Source organism: Corvus hawaiiensis, chromosome 3 (assembly GCF_020740725.1).
Source record: "Corvus hawaiiensis isolate bCorHaw1 chromosome 3, bCorHaw1.pri.cur, whole genome shotgun sequence".
NCBI lineage: Eukaryota > Metazoa > Chordata > Aves > Passeriformes > Corvidae > Corvus > Corvus hawaiiensis.
In genome coordinates, this window is record NC_063215.1 from 84,212,544 (window position 1) to 84,237,820 (window position 25,277).

The 25,277-nt window shown below is 42.7% G+C and overlaps 1 protein-coding gene across 1 annotated transcript in view; it reads right to left on the minus strand.

Annotated features, from left to right (window-relative positions):
* Positions 1-11,997: 11,997 nt before the first annotated feature.
* The window catches only part of KIF26B (kinesin family member 26B), a 295,183-nt gene continuing 281,903 nt past the window's right edge, over positions 11,998-25,277 (minus strand). The window contains exons 13-15 of the mRNA XM_048298554.1: positions 21,153-21,355; positions 20,011-20,161; positions 11,998-18,456 (exon numbers count right to left, since the gene is read on the minus strand). Of these exons, the coding sequence (XP_048154511.1) occupies positions 18,308-18,456; positions 20,011-20,161; positions 21,153-21,355 (503 nt within the window). The 3' untranslated portion in view covers positions 11,998-18,307. The remainder of the gene's footprint in view (positions 18,457-20,010; positions 20,162-21,152; positions 21,356-25,277) is intronic.

Below are 25,277 nucleotides of genomic sequence, written 5' to 3' on the forward strand. Positions count from 1 at the left end.
TTGCTTACTCTGCTTTTTCCTCATTTTGCTGGCTTCAAGAGTTTCTCACTTCATGCTGGTTTTAAAAACAGATATTTGGACCTGTGAGCTCAGTGCTATGGCTTCTAGACCTTTCTGAGTCTGTGGGTTTTGAATGTCACATCCCCAAATAGAGAAGCCCAGAGACCTACAGAGGAACATTGGCATCCCTGGGGAAGACAAGGATATCTTAGAAAGCACAGGCACTTTATTTCTCCACGCTCATCAGCAAGAGACTTGTTCCTGCCAGAGCTGTTGACTTCCATTTTTAACACAGAAACAAATATTAACAAAAGCCAATATTTATGAGGGACATTGAAACTTAAGTAATTTAAAGCCTTTGGAAGTATTGCTTCAGGTGTGTCACTCCTCTAACAATTTATTGCTGCTACTCCAGCCATGACTGTTACTTCATTAATCCATCGTTGTTGTAAAGTCAGGCTTTTTTCACACCAGTAACTTGACACCATTAATTATTACAAGATGAGAACACATTTAAAAAGAAAATGAACACTCTGGGTGTAATTTACAGCCACAGCACACGAATGCCAACGCTGAGGAAGATATCTCCTTTCAAGAGGTTTGAATTTGTTCCAGCGCATGGAGAGTTCACTTGCCTGGCAGTAATGTGCAAGCAATAACCTCTGAAATGCAGTGCATTTCTGGAGTATGTAGCATGGCTTACTGCCAGAGGCCAGGTCATATCAGCCACCCAAGAAGTGCAGTAATCCTCCCAGAAATTCACTGCTTGGTTGGGTCTTCCTGCTATTATAAAAAGGAAATTGTCTGGGGGAAAAGGTCAGACCTTTGCATTTATTGGGAGTTCTGACAAAGTACTGATGGACAACCAGTCTTCAAAAACTATCTTCTGGTTTTAAATGGACACGTGCATATTAGAATTTATGTGATTTTTGTGTAAAGATCATGCTTATGTTATCTCATGATGACAAATCTGGTACTAAGATTTGCAAATGGAGGGGACTGCAGAATGTAAGGTCAGGTGATGCACTAGTTTATGCAGCATATCCTGGGAGACAGCCCAGCAGCTCTCATGTGTGCAAACACATCTGCAGGTGTGAACTGCAGCACTGTTTGCTGGGGCTTCTGCTTCAAGGACACCTCAACGGTGGCCTGCTGTCATATGAGAACAGCCACTTTACAGCAAGGACAGGCACCTACCTGTGCTGAGGCCTTCTCTCCAGCAGTCTTCCTCTCGAAGGTCTAAGAAGACACTAAGAGAAAAGGTACACAGGAAACAGTTCAGTGACAGCCTGCTGGGAAACAGAGAAGGAGCATGCCCTTGACTGTGGAGTGTCACAGCAGCAGCTGTGCTGCCATGAGTGCAGAGCTGTTGGAAATCCATCTGCAGCCCAATGCCAGAAACCAAATTGGCACCCGTATGGTCTGTGGCTCAGGGTCCTGGGGGCACTGCTGCATTGCCTGCCCTGCCTGGCCTTCTCTGGGCTGGTCTGAGGAGGATCCTTAGTGTGGGGGGAATAATCCATGCTTTGCATTCATTACTGTTGATGCAAAATTTGTGTTTCTTTCAGCTTGGTCAATGCAAGAGTCACGTTTTCTGGTTGTTTCCAGTCACTTACTGAGCAATTTCCCTTGGAGATTCACATACACTAGCACCACCAGCAGGGTTGACAGTGCTGCAGGGGAGGTTGTTGTGGGTAGATTTTCTCTCCTGGTGGTCCTACTCCAGGCTATTTTCTGCAAAGGATGCTGGTCTGTGACTGTGGAGGGATTTACCTGAATGCATCGTTTGAAACTGTGGCAGCAAGCAAGGGCGCCAGGGAGGAGGCAACATTAGATAAGCACTCATTTCAAATCAAGTAATGTTATCTTTGCACAGACATCCTTTTTCAGTTTTCATGAATAATACCTGTCAAATTTTTCACTTGGTGGTATTAGTGGTAAGATAAAGATGCTAAAGTCAGAAAGAGGCAGACTGCAACATTATCTGTAATGCTGGCGGGTTCGCTGCTTGCTTCCCACAGGTTGGAGCCTTTCCTGGTGCCTTTTGGAAAGCAATGGTTACTTGAGTTCACCTCAAGTTTTAGGAATGCATTTTGAGTTACTTTTGTTTTGACACTCTCCCTTAAATTAGTCCAGGAAAAACAATGTTAGATTGCACTCAGAGGGAGCAGAATTGCACTATGTGTTTGGAAGAGAAGCAGTAGCAGAACACAGGAAAAAAAACACAGGGAATTATACAGTTTTTCTAAGAATAACTGATTACAGTTGAACAAAATGTTTGCCTTAAACAAAAAAAAAAAAGCTCCCTGAAGTCTATTTCTTTAAACACAGCATAATTCCCTGCATCCATGCCCCTTGAGAGTGCTGACCTGATGTTGGTAGTAAAAACTCTCCAGGCCCTTGACAAACAGACTATTATGCAATGCATAGTAAGGTAGTAGAAAATAAAAAGAAGCAGTGAGGGAAAAATGCAGTAAACCATTTCTTTGAGCTTCGACCTCTTTGAGTCTGTCAGCCTGTGTGTGAAGTCTATCATGCATGGGTTTATGTCAAGAAAACTCGCCCACTACTCAGCCTTTTTTCTGCTTCTAATTGTAACCCTGTTCTCTGATTGCTAAGTTTTTAAATGAGCTTAGACTTGTTATTTTTTTACAGAGCATGTTTATAAAATACAGAAGCTATTTCCCCATACAGTATATTCCAAATAGTCCCTGGCCACTGCAAAGCTCTTAATGAACAGAGTTCCATGTTTCACAGAGGTTGTGCCAATGATGAGGATTTTTTTTCCTGAATCAGAATTAAACCTCCCATAAGACAAGGAGAAGAAGGAAGGTCTTACAATTATGGACACAGAGCTCTGGCGTGGCTTCTCAGCTGCACCAGAAATTCTGTCTGACCTTGGGCAAATCAGACAGGGTTAGACATCCATACTTGAGTTTTCTTATTGTTGATCCTTGGAAAATAATTCCTCATGAAAAGAAAGGAAAAGAAAAGAGAAAAGAAAAAAGAAAAGAAAAGAAAAGAAAAGAAAAGAAAAGAAAAGAAAAGAAAAGAAAAGAAAAGAAAAGAAAAGAAAAGAAAAGAAAAGAAAAGAAAAGAAAAGAAAAAAAAAAGAAAAGAAAAGAAAAGAAAAGAAAAGAAAAGAAAAGAAAAGAAAAGAAAAGAAGAAAAGGAAAAGAAAAGGAAAAAGAAAAAGAGAGAAAAGGAAAGAGAAAAGAGAGAAAAGGAAAGAGAAAAGAAAAGAGAGAAAAGGAAAGAGAAAAGGAAAGAGAGAAAAGGAAAGAGAAAAGGAAAGAGAAAAGGAAAGAGAGAAAAGGAAAGAGAAAAGGAAAGAGAAAAGGAAAGGACTGGCTATGACACACTCCATAACTCACTGCATCCCTACCATAAAGGCTTAAAGAGCCTATATGTATTCACTTAGTGTATTATTGGTAAGACAGCATCAGAGAGAAATATTTGGCCAGCCTAGCTTTTGGGGAAGGGCAGCAAAAGAGCTGGCTGCCATGATAATTTACAAACATTAATCCTGTCCCACATGAACATTGGTGTCAGAGCTGCAGCAACATGGCAATGTCTGTGTTACAGCCCTGCCATCGCTGGCTGTGGATGGCACGGGTGGGAATGGCATCATCATTGTTGTCATAACTGCAGGTATTACCCTGTGAGACTTCCTCCACAACTGAGTGCCAAACATGGGCAGAGAGCTGTGAGCTGTACCTCCTCCAAACAGACAAAGCTTTGTTTCTGCCCATGGAGCTTCAACAACATCTAAAGAACCATCAAAAAAATCTGAAGCAAGTGCTTTTGTTCATTCTAGACCAAAGCCATGTTAGAGTTCCTTTTTTCCTTTTCTCTTTTATTCTTTTTCAGATGAATATTTTCTCTTTCCTTTCAATGTACATTTTTGCAAACATATTTCCTTTCCTTTTTCATTTCTGATTTTACAAATTTAATTAGACTGAAAATACATTTGTTATGGCTGTTTTGTAAAGTGCACCCTACAAGAACACCCAAGTGTGAATTTTCCCTGCCCTAAGCATAAGGAGTGCACCTTACCTGAAAGTCTGTGGTCTGCAATTCTTGCCATTTAGCACAGTGGTTGCTCTTTACCCCCACAACAGTGATGTGTAAGCCAGGCCTATGTGATCCCCGTTAGTATTTCCTGAGGAAACCTCAGTGTTTTTATTTGCTCTGCATTTGTGGTCAGCATGGACAAATCAATTCTAATTCTATCATTTTTTAGACTTTTTGTAGGTTTTAATAAGAACCTTAGAGATTCCCTGCCCCCCAAATAAAAGAATAACTCAGGCTTTGTAATTAGGCTTCATACAGTCACTGCTCACACTGAGGGACCTAACAGGTTCTTTATAGTTCCCAGGAGACCAATTAACCTTCTTTATATCTCTATATAGCCACCGAGACAGGCACACACAGAAATGCATATACACACAAGCTTTTCAGCAGTCTCAGATGCTCCAGATCCTTGTTAACCAAATTCTGATGGGGCTTATGGCAGGAGGGCAGGGCTGGAGCATCCCGCCTGGGTCCATTTTAACTCTAAAGGTGACTAAATCAGGACAGGGCACAACCTCTTCTGAATTTCCCCCAGGACAGGAGGAAGAGAATAATCACACTGCCTCTTCTATGCCTTAAGTTCCCCTCCATCTCTTGGGGTCACGCAGGCACCACTTGCTGGTCCCATTACCAGCTAAAGAGCCTGCTCCCTCATCTCTGTTTCAGTTAAGGGCTGGTCTAGTAGGGCTGACAAGATGAGGAAAGAGCAGTGATTCCTTCCTCCGCCCCTCCAATTCAGCAGCTCTGATTCCCAGTCCCAGAGGCTCTGAATAGGAAGGTGGCAATTTTACATACGTCTTGAAGGAAAACTGCACTTTAAACCACAGGTGATCCCTCTTGACAATTCCACTTGACTTTCAGAGCAGGAGCCAGGAGACAGTACTAGAGAAGGGCGTCTGATGAGAAAATTAGCAGAGCGCCACTCTTCCCCTCCCCCAGGCCCTGTGCTCTGCTCTGAGCAGTTCTTGCCTATTTACTTTTAATGAAGCTCCTTTTAATGAAGTATTTCTTGTGCTGTCTTCCTGTTCCTGTCTCTCATTGTGGTGCTGAGAATCCCATGATAAAACAAGTAGAGAAGAGGTCTGGCCTGATCCTCCCTGTTCTGCCCCTTGGGGACACCCCGGTGATGTGTTATGAAGCCGTGGAGCTGCCATCCCTGCTGGCAGCAGCAGCACACTGAGGAGCCCACAGGGAGGGATGGAAAGGCTGTTGTGGTCTTTAGATAGAATTTCAGGCATCACACAGCTGCCTGAGGAGAAGGAACTGCTCTCCATGCCTGTAGTGGTAGCCGTACAGCTGAGGGACAGCTGGTAGTCTGGGAACTGGAGTAGCAAAGATCACAGAATCACAGAAAAAGCTGAGCTGGAAGGGGCCCTCAAGGATCACCAAGTCCAACTCCTGGCCCTGCACAGCACCATCCCCAAGAGTCACACCACGTGCCCAAGAGTATCACTGCTGGGGGTTTGCCTCTGCTTGTCCCATTCCCCCTTGTTTTACTTCAGTCTCCTTGTGAAAGTCATGTCAAGCTTGGGGGAGAGTCTTCAGTGAGGTACTGGTGATGTCTGGATTTCTGTTCTCTCTAAGTCATTAACGTTGTGTACCCAGCTTACACCATGCATAGGACTGTGATCAGAATACAATTACTGGGGACTGATGCTCCCCACCATGCTAACAGAAATGATGATTGAGGGAAATTCTTATCATGACTTGGGAATGTTAATTTCTGAACATCTGTGGCTGAATGCACCAGTAAATAACAGTATTTTTAAAGGTCAGAGTAATGAGGATATACAAAGACTACTTATCATTACCAAATGTTTTCTGTGGGGACTGTTACATAATTTGTGAAAAATAAACAAAAATCTGATTTTGTGTTTTCTGCAAAGACCAGGGGAATGCTGATCCCAAGTCTGGGAAGGGGCAGCCTGCCAGCAGCCAGTCAAGGATGCTGCCTTATTTATAGCTGGCAAATGGGAAAATCAATAAAAATCCTTCAGATGGGCATTGTCCAAATTCATTTCATTGGGGCCCCAAAGCACTTTATGCAATCCATGTAATGCGACCAATGCACCCAGGCCACAAAACTGTTTGTTTTACCATTAAAATCTAAAGCCTTGGTAAAGCATGTCCTTCCAAGATAGTGGAGAAGCTCCTCAACATACCAACATTTCTTCTGCTGTGAAAGAGCCCTTTGAAATCTGCTGCTAAGTCACATGAAATGATGGTTATTGGGTGGTGGGAGGGAGGAGCTTGTCCTGCTCATGAATTGGAGAAAGACTGGTTTGCTTGGTCAGTGTTTGCAGAGCTGCAGAGTTAACACAGGTTTAGAGTTCTGCAGCCCTGCAGACGTGCTCAAATCGAGCCCATGGCTCAGACAGGCTTTAATCTGGGTGTCTTTACTCTTGATCGATGCCTGTCAGATAGGCACTGAGCTGGGCAGGTATCCCAGCTCAGACCAGAGCCAAATGAGGAGCTGAGGGAGGCAAAGGCAAGGGTTTTATTCCTGCCTGATGTGATGCCTTCAGCAACACCTTCTCTCTACAGGTGGGGAATGCAACAATGTGCCAAAGCCAACTGCAGAGCTTATTGCATTTTCCTCTGTACAGGACAAAGGGGCCTTGGGGTGTTGTTTGGGGCCATCCACCTCACACTGCAATGTGAGGACTTCATGAGCCTCAGGGAGCTTCCCTTTTCCCTGCTCCTCACTGCAGAGAAACCAGCACCTTCCTCACCGCCCACTTTGTGTCCTGTTCTACCACTGATGCAGCCTCTTATCAGGGGCCACTGCTCTTGAAGCTGTGGAGGTTTTACCCTTGTGAAAAGACATCAGGTGTCCAACTCCTGTTGCAGGAGGAGTAGGGAGGGAACAGGGAGCAAAAAGCTCTCTAAAAAATACCAACCACAACATAATAATTTCTGAAAGGGCATGGAAAAGTTTATTGGCAAGCATCAGAGAACAGTAAAGCCAGACAAGTCCTCAACTCCTACATCGGCTTTGGACCACGGCAGCTGTTTTGCGCCTGCTGCTCTCCGGTACTGCCTGAGCCACGCCTGTTCTGGCACCGCCCTGAGAGAGGGGTTACAAGGGTTCAGGCTCAGCTGCCACCACCAGTTTGGGGAGCAGGGCTTTGCCACCTTGGGAGAGGTGCAAAAAGGTTGCCACCCATGGAGGGGGTTTGCAAAAGGCAGCCAAGAAAAGACAACGTCATTATGATTAGGCTTGAATGCCCTCTGCAAATGACATCTGCAACCTGCAACTCCCACAAAAATGCTTGCAGAGTTTACCAGATGAAAATGGTGGAACTCTGAGGTGCCTCAGGCCAGCAGACAGTCCCAGGCAGAGGAAGCCAGGTTTGGCACCGGTGTCCCTGTGTCAGTCTTCACCCAGCCCTGCTGTACACCTCAGGCACTGTATGAATTTTCTCACAGAGAGTGGGCCAGCTCCTGGCCAGCCAGCATGGTCCTGCAGCCAAGAAAAGCTTCCAGGATGTGGCCAGATGTAGGATTCCTTAGTGAAATAGGTTTACAGCTTTCCCACCTGAAATACAGGTTTAATTACAAGCTACCTCACTATGCACTTAAAAAAAAATAGAAAGTCCTACTCCATCTTGCCTAGGGAAGAATTTCTAGGGTCATAGAATTTAGAGCTCAAAGGTTTACAATCCCTACAGGATAAGGCAGTATAACAGCCTCCACACTTTATGGTGTGAGCTTATGAAGAGGTCAAAATGGCTTAGCATAAGGGTCAGTTTTACTCAAAGTCCCTGTTTGAGGAGGGGAAATAACATCCTAAATCTTCATAGCTGGCTTCAACATAACTATCAGCTTATACAGGTTTGGACTGTTTGGTTTTCTTTCCTAAGCTCAGTGCATTTTCTGCTTCCAGTGAGACAACAAAAATGAATCCCAAAATGAAACGGTGCCTCTGAGCAGGCCTCTGGCCAGTTGGTGCCACTGCGTGTCCTGTGCTTTTGTAGGAACAAGTGAGGAACTGTCATTGCTCTGGGACATGGGCTGTGCACAGGTAGCATCACTGTGCTGGTGTCTGTGTGATGTATAGTGGTGAAAATGGCCAGTTCAGAACAGCCTTAAAAGCAGCTTAATAAGAAACTACAGATAGCTTTGCAACAACCTCCTAGGAGGCTTGCATGCCTTGACTGATGACTACACAAATCTACCACAAAGAACTGGGAAACCTTCATCTCAAGCCATCGTGTGTTGCAAATATATGGAAAACTTGGGAAAGCAAGCTATTAACAGGACATAAAAGCAAGCAAGGAATTGTTCAGAGGAGCAATGAATAAATATTTCATAAAATGAGTCACGGGTGCCTAGCTGATTTTACTGGGTGGAGACATCGGTCCCAGAACAATTTTTTCACAGTGGAAGTATTTCAGTGTCCCGGTACTCTGACACTAACTGCAACCCCCATCACAGATTTCAGGTGCAAAGCCCTCTTGCTATGGTACAGGTTTATTGAGTGTGCACAGTTTGTGACCGACCTGCTCTGTGGATCACTTCATGCCACCACAATGTTGACTGTCATGCCAACTGGAATGGGTACTCCCATTGTTTCAGCCCTGACAGCAGAAAGAAGAGTTCAATGGATGCAAAGTCTGCGATGTCCCAGCTCAGGGGCTGTCCAGAAGCTTTTCTGTGGATTTGACAGCATCTTAATTGCTTTACACATAACCGTCAGAAATGTTTTTTGAGCCTCTGGAAACTCAGGGCAGGCGTGAGCCTGAGCTACGCCAGCCCCGGGGTGCATGAGTCACCAGCCACAGGGCCAGGAGCCAGCTGTTATCTTGCTCATTATTCCAGTAATTGCCATGCCTTCCATTGTCCTCAGAAATTAGGAGAAAATGCTGTTTACAGTGTCTTGCTTGGCTCCCTCAGTGCTCCTTGCTGGGTACTGTAAGGTTTCCATCAAATGTGATTTAGCAGCAGGCAGCTTGCTCTTAAATAAAACCAGGCAGCTGCCATGACTCTCCACAGTTGTGTCCCTGGGCATCCAGCTAAAGCACAGACAGGGAGCTAGCTGAGCCCCTCTGTACAGGTGGGCCCTGAAAGGCAGGGTGAGTGGGAGCACTGCTGCTCCTTTGGTGCCACCAGGAGCTCATTTCAATCGAGCTCCAAGGGGCAGTTTGCAAGAGGCTGGGCTGGATGGCACAAAGCATCCAAGGGCGCCGGTGTGGAGGAGTCTGCAGTGGCTTTGTGCTCCCCCTCCTTCTATACCATAACTACAGTGAGCAACTCACCTTCTGACAAACTAAATATAGGAAAATGTCAGGGTTTTCTCCTACCTCCTTGGTTTTCTGTTATTCAGGGAATGAAGATGAGCAGGGATGAGAAAGGGACAAGGACAGTCCCTGCTCCTTTTAAAGTGAGTGACAAAGGTCCCCCATTGCTGGAGGTGTGAGACTTCCTCACCACGGCAAGCCTCGAGTCCCACACACAGTCCTGACGTGTCTGGCAGCACTTAGGTTCCTAGGAAATAGAAATGGAAATATGGATGTGTGCCAGACACGCACAGCTGAATACGTTTGGCTGTCGTTCTGTTGGCATGAAACTCGCAATCTGACACAAGGCATGGGTGCCAAACCTGTGCTATAAGGGTCCACAGAAGAGACACATATAAACATATATGAAAATGAATGCAGGTCTTTTCCCCAGACAAGCAGCCATTGAGATGGACTGGGTTTTGGCTGTCTAGAGACTTTTCCCAAGTCAGCACTTGCCAGGATAGTTCTTGAGAGTGCACAGGACCTCCAAGCTACCTACTTGTTCCTGCAGGTTATGAAAGTGTCTTTGAGCAGTGTAGAGCATTTGTGCGGTCACAGGCAGCAAAGCTTTACTCAGTGGTTAAATAGCAGATGTCAGCCTCCAAAACTGCCAGATCAGCAACTGTCAAGACTACTAACTATCATAAACCATAAAATTCACAGATGGCCTTTCCCAGAGCATTAATATTAACTAAATGTTGACTTTGTGTTCATCTCAGAAACTGGGAACTGAATTTTCTAGCCTTCATCCCTCTTCAGTGTCTTCCAGGCAGATACTGCTGTTAGCCAAAATGTGGGCAAGCTCTCGGGAGCCTGGTTTGCAGATGGATGTGGGAGAGGAACATGCTTTAGCAACAACTTGACCTCCTGTTTTTCCAATGGCTGGAGAGCTTATTTGGGACCTCAGAAGGAGATGGGGTTGGTCAGGTTTCCACGCTAAACCTGATTTTTAGTCTGGCAAGTTACTAGTTTTAAGGACAAAACTTGGTCAGTGCTAGGGCATTACTTTCCAAGAGGTTTTCAAGCAGTTTCAAGCAGGCCTCATAAGGACACTAGCCTTTTGCCAGGTGTGAGCCCCTGCTCCCATTCTGTGAATGAAACCTTTCCTTGCTGTCTTGCCCCAAACCAGAAGTGTGTAGCATGGAGGTCTGTAAGGCTCCAGATCTGACCAAGAGTGAATTGACTTTGTTTTCAGCGCATCTAGAGCTCCTCACCATCAGTTCTGCCTTAGACAACGTCTAGGACTTGCACTAACCCATTTTTCTGGTTTTGTCCCTGTAAGGCACTTCGGGCTCCTTAATACTGATGCGGCTGCATGATAACAGCAATGAAGATAAATTACCTCAAAAGTAGGCAATAAGCCTTTTAGCTCTTTAGAGCAAATCAGAGCTATTCTGAACAGCCCACAGACAAAAGAAATGGCTGTTTATCTTCATTTACAGCTATTGTGGAGAGGCACAGCATGCAAATTTACTGGCCTGGGGCAACAGCTAAGGTAGTACACAGCTTGCTGCTGTAAGAGGGGAAAGGAGACTGTCTCCTCCCCACCACCTTTGTCAGCCTTTGCCTCTGTAGTCACCTCAGTATTTCTCCTTTAAAAGAGCTGGTCACCATAAGTGACTGCATTCCCTGCCACTGTGACTGCTAGATCTGCCACTCTGCTCTATAATAATAAGATAGAAAAAAGGACCTTATTAAATTCTCATCAAACTGTTAACTAAATATTTAATGCCCAACACCCTAACATGTCCCTCCTAAAGTAAGGAATATGAGAAAATCTTCTGCCAGCACCTGATGTGTCTTAAAGGACATTTTAAATTATTTTCTTTTTTTTTTAAATCTTCCCCACAAGAAATAAGATCTGTGGTTTTCTTCCAATGGGAATAGCCCAGTGTCCTTATCAGGGCTTACCCAGGTGTTGGTGGGTATGTGAGATTTGCTCGGAGAGCTCACTCACATCTTTTCCTGCAAGCAAGGTACTCTCTTAATTATCAACAGGGAACACCACGAACGTGAGCTGAAGGTAAGCAGATCTTGTGCTCACCTCAGCAGCAGCTCAGGGGTCAGCTGAACCTGCCACCGCTGCCTCTCTGAGAAAAATGTCTTGAGTAATGGACACAAACTCTTTTTATCACTCCCATGTTGTGTTACTTATCTGCATGGTGGCCAAGGGAAATGTGACCCAGTTGCTAAAGAAGACAAAAAATTATACCTATGAACACATCTTTTATATTTGTTTGGTTTCAGATTTTTCACTTGCTCACAGATGCAAAAGAGCAATCCCTGTGTATACGCATAACCAGCTTATGTAAAAGCCTGACCATTTCAGGTCTATGACTGTGTTTGCTTTCTGTTTCTGGACAGCAGCAGAGAAGTTACTGGTGCTCTGCTTGCTTGTAATGTTTCTATCGTTACTATCAAACCCTGGAATTCCTCATTGTTTTCTGGTGAATTTGCTTCTTAGTAACACTTGCTTGATAGAACCCCTTTGGTCATTTTAATTTTCGGTTTGATCTTGCTCTCTTGCTCGCTTTCACTGTTATGATACCACATCCTCTTGTGGGCCAAAAGCATTCTCTGATATGAAATGCCATGAAATGCTCTCATCTAAAGCAAAAGAGTCAGGAGGAGGAGGCAGATATATTGGTAAGATAAAAGTAAACATTTAATGCCACTATAGTTTGATTTTTTTTCAGACATCATATTTTTGACAATGTTTCACACCTCAGATACCACAAAAGGGATATTTTTTTTTAGCCAGCAAACAATAAACTTTACAATTTTAATGGCAAAAGGTTCAATGCATTTGTTGACAAACTTGGAAATGGCTGTGACTTTCCACATTTTGAACTTGTCCTCATGCTGTTCTTTCTTCTTTTTTCCCCATAAAATTTAGTTGATAAAATATATATATATACTACTGATACATCCTCTTCTGGAATTGCCCACTGATGGGACCAGCAGAGGTTATCTATCAGTTTCTCTCCTCCTTAGCCCTATTTTATACCACTGTTACAATGAGAAAGAACATAGCCATGGACAGAGTGAAATGGATTTAGCAAACATACACTTCAATGCATAGCACTTAGATAAGCATTTCCAACCATGATGTGTAAATAAATTATAAAATACGAGCAACTCTATAAAACAAGAACATCCTGAGTTTACAAATAAATTATATCCTTCATACATAGAATGTGATGTGGATGTGGATGTTAGTAACCAGCAGTTTCAGCTATGGGAGGGAAAGACGTAAAATGTAGAAAAGTTAGTATCTATGCATACATGAAACATATATGTATGTGTGCTACATGTAAATACTCACACACATACATATACAATATAGAGGGTGAATACATCCATATCTATAGTATATAGAGAATATGTAATATAGCTGAAACTGCCTCAAGCACCAATTTATTACCATTATTATAAAGTTTGCTCAATACTTAAGTAGGACCACTCAAAGTAAGATAGTTTCGGTTGTGTTTTATTGCCTGTCCAGGAGGGTTTGAAGGTAGTTTGAAATATTATAGCTGAATGCTACTGAATGCTACTATTTCACTTTCAGCACCTCCATTCTTTGCAGAATCATCATGCCCTTTGTGAGCTTCAAAGTGTTGCATAAGTGAGCACGAGACTGCTGTTCATGAATTTGGTGGCAAAAGGGTGCTACATTTCCAAGGAAAAATTTTTTTGTTGTTGTTTTGAAAGGTTGCTTGAGAAGGAGAAAGAAGAAAAGATAAAGACAATAATAAAATGGTTTATTATTTCCAGGAGTAGGTATGGAAGCTCAGATAACCCTGGGATGAGTGCACAATAAATGCAAGAGAGAGAGAGAGATTATTAACTTTGTATTGACAAATCATTCACAGTTTTGTTTGCTATAGTTACTTGGAAACCTCTCTCAAATCTTAGGATAGCTAGCAACAGCCAGCCTCATGTCTTCAAAAACTGCTGTGTGTTGCCAATGCAAAAGCCTGTGGAGTTACAAAACAGACCATGAGGATGTGAGGATTAAGCAAGGTATGCCACCACCCATGGATTTAAGGAAAAATGCCTCTCTGGTCATCATCCACTCCTATCAGTATTTAATGGTACCAATGCTTTGATCTCTGCAGCGAGCTGGTGCATCCCTGATGCTGTGCAACCATCCCTCCCATCATATGAACTGGCATCAGTCAGTCACTCAGCTTCTGGCTTAGGAGAATTGAATTTGCTTCTGCAATGCAGAAGCTTCAATTTACAATTTGAAATCTGTTAGGACTAGACAGAAAGCTTCATAGACCACCAAGAGTCCAGGCTCTCAGTTGATGTAACTATGCTGTATGCCTCAAACATATGCAGAAATTGTTGTGTTAAACAGCTCAGATTGTAAAATATCTTGCCTTAAATTCATGACACTGAAATACAGAGTAGTTCATCTGGAATACTTTTACAGGATTTAACAGCCTCTATGTGGAAATTGCAGCAATTTGGCTACATAGGCTGAAGAACCTGGGTAAGAAAGAACCTTTTAAAGAAGCCCTTGAAAGAGTTTCAACCATGAGTTTTCCCTATAGTGTGGCTTAAGCTAACTTCATCCAGGTGAGTGCAAGGGGAATGGTTTTGTAGGCACTCCTTGGAGGAGGAAAGGGGAGTGGTTGTGTTGCCATCTGTGAACAGCCATGCCACTTCCCCACAACAATGTGCCAGGGGGCTGTCTCAGGCTGTGGGCATTTATCTGTGTGGGTACACTTTCTGTTTCCACAATGATTTTTAGCTCGTTAGAGACGCAACAACATCACAAACATTTGTGAAAGGTGATTTTTGTAAAAGAGTCTATATTCTTCACCTGTCATCACATTTGAATTCCATGCCACAGGTAACAGTCCCTATTTTAAGACAAGCCATATTATTGAGATAAATGAAAAAAGTGAAAAAATAAGACCCACACTTCAAGATAGACTGAGTCTGTCCTGTGAGCAAACACGGGATTTCGTGTCTATTACTCCCAGCATCACTCCCAGGTTTCAGCCTCTATAATTGCCACATTTAGAGATAAAAGAAAAAAATGCCAGTGTGTATCTTTGATCCTTTTTTGTACATTTTCTGCAGCTGTCACTAAGAATCATGTCAGAGGATCATGGCATTGCTTGTTATGAGTTACTATTTGATGGACCCGCAAGTTTCAGAAGCTAAGATTTATGGCAGTGGGTCTTCCAAGACTGGATGGGAAACAGAAGATGTTCAGCAATAGCCCTGTGTGCAGCCTTTACACAAAATGAGGGGGTGTCAAATAGGGAAGAGAAGCATGCTCTTCTACTATATAACTAACAGTAGATACCCCAAAAATGGCAGGTGGATGAATTTTCCTCACAACTGGTTTTACTCTGCTATAACTCTCCTGATTCTTAATGCAGACATGCCTCAGTTTTATCAGAGCAGGCAAGATGAGAAGAGGACCAGTAAAGACCTAAGAAAGAAGAGTACAAGTTTCCTTCCTTGCTTTTCTGTAAAGTAATACTTTGGGTTACTTAGATCTGAATGAATTGACAAGGAATCATTTTGAGGCAACTGCAAGGCATGCATGGTGAAAGAAAAGACGTGTGACAAATGTACCAGGAATTAGGGCTCTCCCACAACCCTTAGAGCACAAATTGACCCAGCACCCAGAGTCAGCACAGCTTCTGCCTGCTGTGAGAGCTCACACAGACCAGAAGGACATCTGAATCCAGAGCACAGCCAAAGTCTCCAGCCTAAGGTTACACTTGAATTTATGGCTATAAAGCAGCTCCTGTCCCTTGTATGAATAAGGTTCACGTATGCCAAGAGGAGCAGTTCTCAGAAAGAGCCCGCACGTGCTGGTGGGGATGTGGAGCAGTGCTGGTGTTCCACAGCCGTCACACAGCCTGACAATGAAGAGCTGTGATCCCCTGTCACATGTGCAAACAAAGAATTAACCTTCAAACCTAATTACATTAACACTGCTGTTTCCTGCCTAAGCTGTCCCAGGGAAATAAGATTGATTTCCGAATGTGCAAATGATGAAACGTTACATTCATGTTGCTCTTGTGTATTTTGGGCAACATGATGCCTTTTAAAAAATCAGCATAAAAACAGCATTATGCTGGCAATTCCTTAAAGAATGGGACTTCCTGGATGACTTGCAGAAGTATATGGGTCTTCTCTAAAATGCTGGCTACTGCAAACTAAGATCAATTTCATAATAAGGTCCTGAATGTTTTGATTTATCTGTTTTGCAAATATTTGAATTATAATAATATAAATTCTGAAGTAAAAAGCTGTTTTCAAGAAGAAAACATTTTAAAGTTGTCAAAGTGCCACAAATTTTTCATTCCTTTTTATTATTAAGCCATCACAACTCTTAAAAACATAGTGGCAAATTCTGAAATGAAATGACAGAAAGTCAAGAAATAGAAGATGCATATGGATTTTAGGATATGAATACTAGTATATTATGGGAGTTAATGGCTACTGTAATTAGGTCTTCAGAAATAAAATAGATGTAAGTACTGTGATTCTGCTCAATTAGTACATAATTTTTAGTATGCAAAATTCATCCTTGGCATAATCAATTTGGTTTCAGGAATCAATTTTTGTCCATTGTGATAAACAGGGTGAACATATGGTCTTACTCTTTAATGCAATGGTTAGGTACATGTGCTTTTTGCTATGCCTCCTACGCTACAGAAGTACCAAATTGAGAGTCAATGAATAATTGAGTTAATGTTGGGGAGGAATATTACATGCAATAGGTATTGTACAATAGCTCTGAAATGTGTCTGCTTGATTTATAGAAACATCACCACTCCTGTGTAAGTCCCAGACTGTGTGCAGGGACAATTGCCTTGGCTCTCTGCAGCTATACTCAATCCATGGGGCTCTGCAGAGAAGAGATGGCCTCCAATGAAGCAATACATAATAAGTGCTACTGAAATTGCTATAAAGAGAATAAAGCCAGTTAAATTGCATTGTTTGGGGGGGATTTTCAGAGTTGGTTGGCTTTTTTTTTCCTTGAGAGGGAAAGGGATATGTCTTTAATACTTGCTTAGAATATAAGTTTCATGATAAGAAATTGCTGTGGAACAGACTAGGAAGTGACTTTCACATAGGACCTTTTTTCCCCTTCCATATAATCCTATGGATTGTAAGTAGAATTTTCTACAAAATCCAGCGATAAGGGTAATAGAGTAAGATTTGTTATTACAAGTTGCAGAGCACTGAAAGAAAACAAAACTATACAAATGTTATTTCTACTTTTTAAAAAAGCTTTTCTGTTCACCTAACCACTAGAAAATCTACCAGTATTATTTTTCCATTGGGACTTGCTGCTTGGGGTATTGTAAGACAGCATTGATACAAGGTAAAAGAAGAGTTGCACTTAACTACAGCAGTTAATTGATGCATTTTGAGTATATTATATAAGAGTCTTATTTCCTCATAAGCAACAGGGAGGTAGCACAAATGTATGTGAGAGAGGAATTTTTGTGAATCTGCTTATTTCAATATAGAGGAATAAGAAACCTAATTCAACAAAATAATTCTTCATGCTCACATGTAATTAAAATGCAGATTTTGCACATTTGTTTATGAAATACAAAGGATGTTCCTTCCTACATACTGTTTCGTAGATAAAGAGGCAAACTAGTAGAATATTTGGATGTGCATGGAGGTGCAGACCCTTGTCCTTTTGATGTCAGTGTGAATGTTGCCATGGCTTCAGCTACTGGGGATTAGTAAAGATGCCATAGCCAACAAGCCTGAAGCGCTGCATCTACTCATTTGCTTTATTTCCAGATGTGCTGAGCTGGGCAGAGACTGCACTTCCCAGGTACATCTGTGACTATGGGCACACTGGGCCAGGGATCAGAAGCTGACAAAACATGTTTTGCAGTGGTATATATTGTAAAGAGGCAAAACTAAATTTTACCAGTCATAGTCTCAAGAAAGAAAGAGTAAATCACTCATTTTTGGACTGATAAACATGGGAACCCTTGGACTAAAGGGTAATTTTCTAGCAAGTTATTAGCACCAGAAAAGGGGTTAGGATCAAAGTACCTCCTCATTCATAACTCCAGCCAGTACAAAGCAAAACATATATGAACAAGAAAACAAGTTATGGGAGTTGGATCAAATTGAAAAGGTATTTACTTCACAGTAATGTCACTTCTCTCTCATACACTGCAAAACCTACAGGCTGGGAAAATGACTGTTCTCCAGCATATAAGAGAGCACAGAAGAGCATTTAAACAACCTTTACTCTCTGCTAGAAATATTTTTGTGTCATCTGGGAAAGCTGAATTTCTCTTTGAGTGGCCTTACTCTGGTAACAAGAAAAGACAGTTAACATTTATTCATATGCTGTACTGATTAAGAAATATCTCTACAAACACAAGTTACTTAGAAACAGCAAGTCTGAAATAGGAGAAAACACCAAGAGAAAAACAAGCTGTAAATACATTTCAAAAGTGTATTTGTTTTTTTTTCCTTTTTGTTTTCTTGACTAGCACCATCTGTACACAATAAAGTATGAACATAAATGTTTGGATAACAAAGATTTGCAAGGCACTTGAACAGTTTTTCTGGATAGGTTTTCTTTTAATGAACCTCTCAATGGAAGTCCCACAGCCACCTTTCCTCCTTCCTCAGCTAATGCAGGGAAAGAAGTGTCTTCTGCCAGTAGTTCTTATTTACAGACATGTCCTTAAAAGGTTCTGCAAAGTGCTCTTTTAGGCTAAGAGTATCAACAACCTTCTATCTCCATTTTCCATGCTTGTTCTGTCTGTATTTTTAATACTACTTCTCTGTATAGTATAGCAAATCTCTCATACACACAGCTGAGACTTGACTCCAACCTTCATCCTCATTCTTTTGTCTTTGGGATGCTGTTTGGAAGGGAAAAGGAGGATGGCAGAGATGCGCATTGAAATTCTCTTGAGGTTCATACTTTATCGGCGTCTAGAGGTGATGTCAAAACAGGTGATCATCATGAGATGGGCCTTGCAGAAGTTGACACGGTTTTCTAAACGCTCAGTCACACATTCCAGGGCCTCTAGGTATTCCAGAGAATCCAGCTCAAATACCTGCTCCAGATCAACTGTGAGAAAGAAAATACAGAGATAGGGAAAGTAGACAAAACTTAGTGATGGCTGGTGGGAGAGTCAGAGCTAATTCAAGTCTTCAAACCCATCATACATTATACAACATCATTATACAACATTATCTGGGGCTTGCCACTGTCATTAAAAGTTGCCTTTTCTGTTTAACCACTATCAAAATGGCACAGCAGCTTGTCCATAGTGAAAAATACTTTAAAGTTGCATTGGATGCTTTCCGGAGTGATCTGCTCTGCCATCCTCACCAGAACTGCAGATGCCTTTGCTGTGCTCCATCATCCTCCCAGCAAATGTTGAATGCTAAGCATGCTGACTTTCTCACACATTCTGCTGACCAGAAAGAGCTTCAAATAGCTGCTCTCTCCTGGGAGGGCAATTCCTTTGTTGAATTCAGAACTTGGAATAAAAAACAAACCTCTAAGCTCCCTGTTCCTCACACCTCTCCCTATTCCATGTGATTCTCTCTAGACCACTCAAGCAAGGCAAGGGAAGGTACACACATCAATCACTCCAACACAGGTGCCCAGCAGCTTCCATGGAAGCCAAGTATGAGATACATTGTCTGAGCCAGTACTTCCCATCTTGTCTGGTCCCTGAGGCCTGTGCAATCCTTCAGGCTTTCCGCATTTACCACACTGGAATCAGAAGCAAAGGCATCATACAGTAAGTGGACAGCAACGTATAGCAAATTCTCTCTCTTTAAAACCGTCCTTTTTAACTCTCTTCCTTTATAGTGTTTCTGAAACCTGTACTGTGGTTTTTTTGCAGGATGTACCAGTCTGGTGTCAACTTAAGGCAACTGTCAAAGGAAGAGGTAGGATGTTGTAAGGGAACACACCAGCCAACCTCCTTTCACCACCTGCAATTATCCTAAGTAAACTTTTGCACATTGTGGGTTTCTTTCTAGAACTCTTTGATATGAACTTATCTGCTTGCTAATACTAAAAACTGTTGTATAACTACTGCAGTACTCTTCATGGTTTTTTCCTTAGAAGTGCTGAGGTCCTTCTTCATTTGAATGTGAATGCCCTTTAAGCTCTCTGAACTTTACACATCTATAGTTATAAAAAATGGGCCAAATTTATTTTTCATGTAAGCCCACTGCTGCCAAGGGACAAGTTTGCTCCACAGCGTTATTTTGTTGTAGGAGAGCAGATTTATAATATTACTCATATGTTTGAGTGATCTGAGGCCAAAAAAAAAATCTCATTTTCAGGAGCTGTGGACTGAAACGCGTGAACGTTAATCTACCAATGGCAATATCCACCACTAGAATGCTGTCCCATTTCAACATTCAGCTCTCAGGCAAAAAGGATTGTTCAGTTCTACTGTCAACATTTAATAAGAATTATAGGAACTAGTTCTAGAAAGACAGTCAATCTAAAGCTTGCCCTTAGGTCATATATTGGTTCATTTTAGTTTACAAACAGTAGCTTACGTCTCACTCTTACCAGATACTTCTGCTTCCCTCCATCCCCCCTATTAAACAAACCAAAGGAAACCTATGAGTTCAGGCAATAAAACAGTGTCCTTACATTCACTGAGCCACTTATTAGGATCCAGCATCAGGTACTGTTTGGTCACCTCCAGTTCTCTCATTAACCACTCATACTTGGCCTTGACCTCAGCGATTCTATGCTGGCGATGCTCCAGGATTTTCAGCTTGGCATTGAAACATATCACCTCCTGTCAGCCAGGAAAAAGCAGCAGGGAAGAAATAGGTGAAGAGGAGAAGAGATACCCAGGTCCATTCAGTGAAATGATCTTCCAATCAATAATACTGACAATGAGCCATTTATTTTGGAAGCATATGAATCACTGCATGAAATCATCCATCATCTGCTTTATTTTTATTGCTTTTGTTTGGTTTTCATGTTTTCCATCAGTGAGCTTTGGAGACTTTGCAATGGTAGTTAATAATAAAACATCATAATTAATAACAGGCAGCATCTTGAAATTAGATTAACTGTAGGAAAACATTTCTGTTTTTTCACCATGGGTTGGCTAAGAAAATCTGAGCTCTTGGGAGTAGGAAATCCATTGCTTGCTGCATTGAAAGCCTAAATACACCCCTGTGCTTGGTGCATAAGTAATGCATTAGTCATATTTTAAAATAAGAGAACTGGTAGCAATATCAAATTTGAAACATCCTTAAACAAAGGGAGTATGTTATGAAAAGCTCTAGCAATTCACAGTCATTAATAAAAAAGATATATTTTCTGTAGAGATCTGGGGCACAGTAACAGCATGAGGTGCAGTGCTGGAGACAGCCAGCCTGGCCTCGCATGACTTCTGAGGGGTGGCAGCCACCAGGACGTGCAGCAAATGAAACCATGCTGACAACTGTGCTAGCATGGAAGCAATTCCAGTAACAGAACTATCCTCATCCAAGCCTGTGTGAAGGTCTCAACGCTATTCCACACTCTCCTCTGTAAACAAATCTGCTGTGTGGGTGAATTGCAGTGGAAACCCCATTCCAACAAGTTTCTCCAAACATCACAAATAGCCTCAACAAGTGACAGGGGCTAGGAAGAAAGAGTGCCTTAGAATAATAAGAAAGTCTATAATCCATCGTTACTCTAAAATGCTCAACTTCAGATACTCCTCCCAATCTTGTGTTTTAAGTGCTGACCTTTGCAATTTACGCCACCCAGGAGATTACATGGATTGCACTCACCTTGCTGTCCCCACCTCGCCGTCGCTGGAGCCTCTCCACATCATCTATCTCATAGACTTTGATCTCAAAGGGCTCCCCCAGCCCCCGCTGCCCACTCCTCAGTGGCCCATCCACCCAGCGGACCCCGGGGCTGTTGGCAGGCTTCCTTGCTGGGGAGGTGGTGTCAAGGGATAAAGCTGGAATAAGCCTCCTCCTCTGTGAACCTGCAGGTGGAGAAAGTGCCATTGCATGTTAGCGCAGTTATTGCTTCTCCTTTCTATTGCAGAGAAGTCTGCAAATGATATATATTTGGCCTTCTCAGACATAGAAGAAAACAGAGGGAAAACCCAGGGAGGCCATGGGAGCTGTAGCTGCAACGTGCAGCACCCACTCACCATGAGTGAGACCCTCAGTGTTCTTTGGTTCCTGACTCCAGGATTTGACACTCAGAGGGCACATGTACGCTGAAGTTCACAGAGCCTGTGTCTGCTCCCCATTGATTAGGTCTCAGCATGTACAGGTAAGCTGATGAAGGACCCATCCAGCAGGATGGAACTGGTCTAGCTTAGCTTTCCTATCTCTTTACTGGTACTGGCTCTTACAGTCAAAGGACAAGCATTAGCCAGTCTCTGCACAGATCATCTCCAGGAGAGGTGTGGGTTTAGCTTTTTTTAATCACAGCACAAAAAGTGCTTTGACAGTCAAGTTCTGTTACTGTGCTGGAGTTGGGTGCCAGCATAGCACCACCTAGGCCTTTGCACAACACTTCTGTAGGCTGGCTGCAGCAGTAAAGCCAGTAGAGAGGACAAAATGCCTGCAGTAAGTACATCCAAGCTTTGTTACATTTGCCTTGTCTCTACTCAATAGAATATTCCTCTAAAACATTTCCCATTTACGGACTTACTGCAGCACTGCTGATGGGCAAGACAGGAGCAAGACCCAGAGGCTGGAGGAAGGGTCACTGTGCCTGCTTCCATACCAGTGCTCATGCACACTCATCCTGCTTTGCAGCACCAGCACAGCCAGTGGGAGCACTGCAATAGCTGAAGATGTACATGGTTGATAAAGCCTATGCTGCATGGAAAGCGTCTGCCACGTGAGATACCAAGTCAGGGCCTACAGTAGAGCAAGGAGGAAAATGTATGTCACTGGCCTAATGACAGTGGTTTGTTGTGGGAAAGAGCAAAAACACACAAAAAAAGAAAAACAACTGGTTGCATTTCCTTGTTTGGTTTAGTACAATCAGAGCAATGGCTTGGTTTAAAAAAAAAAAACAAAAAAAACTAAACCAAAAAGTTTTGCAGCTGACACAGGGTCTTCGCTAGGACACAGCAGGGATAAAAAGGATGGGGGAAGCCAAAAACAAAAGCTGGAGCCAGCAAGTTTGAATGAAACTATTAACTGACTCTCTTGGCTGCAAGTACAAAAATGATGCCAGCCAGCAGGGAAGAGATGCCGAATGATCGTGCAGATTTTATTTTAAAAACAAGATAAAATCATTCATAGGAATTTCCCACATTACATTTATTGAGACTTGAATGTAAATAGTTTCAACATGTCTGTCAATTTGGTGCTTCAATAAAAGCTAAGAAAAGCCCAAAATGTCTATGGATTGCCTGATTTTTGGATTTGCAAGTAGCAAAGTATTGCCTAGTTTCATTCATGGGAGTCTGCTTCTGTGCTGATTTTGAGAACTATCACATCTTATCCCATAACTTCAGAGTACAACAGTCTGTGCTAGAAACCAGTAGGTCTGTGTTAGGGACCAGTAATTAACCTTTAAATTCTAGCTTTAAAATGGATGAGAATGGTCTATTGGAAAGCCTAGTCTACAGAGTTTTTATTTGGATGCATCTGAGATAACTAAATGCAGGAAAAAGAGAGCACAGCCAGAGCTGATTGACAGAGAGCTCTGGGTAGACAGGGAGCCCTGCAAGGCCCATTTATACCTAACAACCTGAGATCTGGATTGCCCATCCTATGACACTTACCATAGTTGTGTTTATTGCTCAAACTGCAGCCCAGCAAAAAAACTCATGCCAGAACAAATGAAGCCTTACAAATACCAGCAAGCAGGAGTTATTTTAGTTCTGTGGTACCAGTCACTGGAAGACAATGTCAGCATTCCCCTACCTTAAATGCATTTCAGTTAATCTCTAGATTAAACTGCCTGATCAAGAGAAGAGTCAGATCCTGATAAAAGGAAAAGCAAGACCTGACATATTACCATAGCCAAAAACTGACAACAACAAGAGAGACAGTTTGGGAAGACCCCAAAAAGCTGCAATGCTAAGGGTGGCTCTTGTCAGCAGTGCTAGAGAAAGGTAACCAAATGCTGAGAGCAACTGCATACTTGAAGGGGGGATGAGAAACCATGGTGCACTATTCAATTTTGTTACATGCAGGGATAGATCCTGAAATAGGCTCAGCCTCTCCTGGGAAACAAGACCTCCGCTTGCTTAGATGGGAAGGGCCCTGAGTATCATCTTAGTAGCACTCAAGATCGAAAGGATTCAGGCATTAAATATGTTTTTAAATATTTTTGAGGCTTTTGGCCATGGTGTCTCACAGGAGCAGTCTCTCAAATTTTGTCTGAGTGTAAATACAATCTCTCTGCTGTTTGACAAGTTTTAGAGACAGCAATATCTACAAGCATCAGATCTGACCTTCTGTTTAATGCACCCAGTGCTGTTAATTATTTTTACTTTCTGCCCCACAATAATGGTCACATCTCCTTTCCTGACATGCCTTCAGATTAGCTCTAGCATTTCAAGAAAGCAGCTGAGCAGACTGGAAATTCCTTCTGCCCAGCTCTCCATGCATGGCTGGATTATGATTAAGGTAGTGCCTTTTGCTGTGATGCTTGATTGTCTTCCTCTTTTCCCCACTGTGGCTGTTAAAACCATCTTCTTGTGCAATGAGGCGCTTCTAAGCCAGCCCACTGGAAAAAAGTGACTCCAGCCAGAGTGGAAGTCCAGGTCCAAGACTCTCTGGGAATGCAGGTAGATGGCTCCAATGCACCTTGCCACGAGAACAGCATCAGGCTCCTACTTGGGAGCAAAGCAAAACAGATTGCTGGGGTATGAAGTAGAGGGATGATGGTAAATTTTTCTGCATTTTGTTCCCATTCATATCCATTTGGCTCAATGGGAAGCAGAAGCCTGCGGTCTAGAAGGAGGGCTCCAACTTGAGGCTTCGTTTAATAGCGCTTAGCCCTTGGTAGAGAAGCAGCTGAGACTGCAGCAGTGGCAGGAGACATTAACTCATTATGTTTTTCTAGCCAGAGCTCGTGTCTGGATCGCTTGTGGGTTATGACAACAGGCCAGGCTGCAGCTCTGGGTGCACTGGGGCAATGCAGAAGGGCAGAGCTGCCTCACACAGCTGCCTCACCACCCTCTGCCAAGGGGCTCCTTTGGCACATGGGCAACCTGCACAGGGCTTCCACTGGCTACCTCTGTGTGAGACACAAAGGAGAAAGAGATGTCTGTTTATCTGAGCCCTGAATGCTGACTCAGGATGATTTCTGTGAGGCTTAGAGTGCTTTGAGGAGAAATTAAAATGAAAGATCTTCTTCCTCTTTCCAGTAAGGCAAAACTGGATCTAGTTTGTTCTAAACATGCACTGTTTAATAGGCTGTTTATTAGCCCAGTGTCACAGTTTGGTGCTGGTTAGGTGCCAGCACCATGAAACCTATTTGCCTCTGCTATAGTTGAGCAGAAAAGGGCAAGCAGGAAAAGGAACTTCTCAAGGTCTCTTCTTCCTTAAATATGTACATCACAGCGGCTTTACCAGCTTGTTTAATTGGCCTAGCAACCTGCCCATCAAACCAAGTTTCCCTAAACTGCTAAACTACTGCACCCAGGTACAGAAAATAATGGTGTCTTTTGATAGGAGACTTCTGTCACTGACCTGTCCATTCAGTCCCTGGGTTTTTTTTCTTATTTTACCTTAACTGGGATCAGTAAGGAGATACAGCCTAAGCAGAGCTTTGGGGTAAGTGTCACAAAGCAGCTGACAGCTTGCTCATCCATAACACACAACAATTAAATTGTTAAAATTAATGCAGCTTTCCATTCATATAGAAAATATCCATCTGAAGTCCCACATTTATTGGGTGCACTTGATGGAGTTAGGGTCTCATCAATT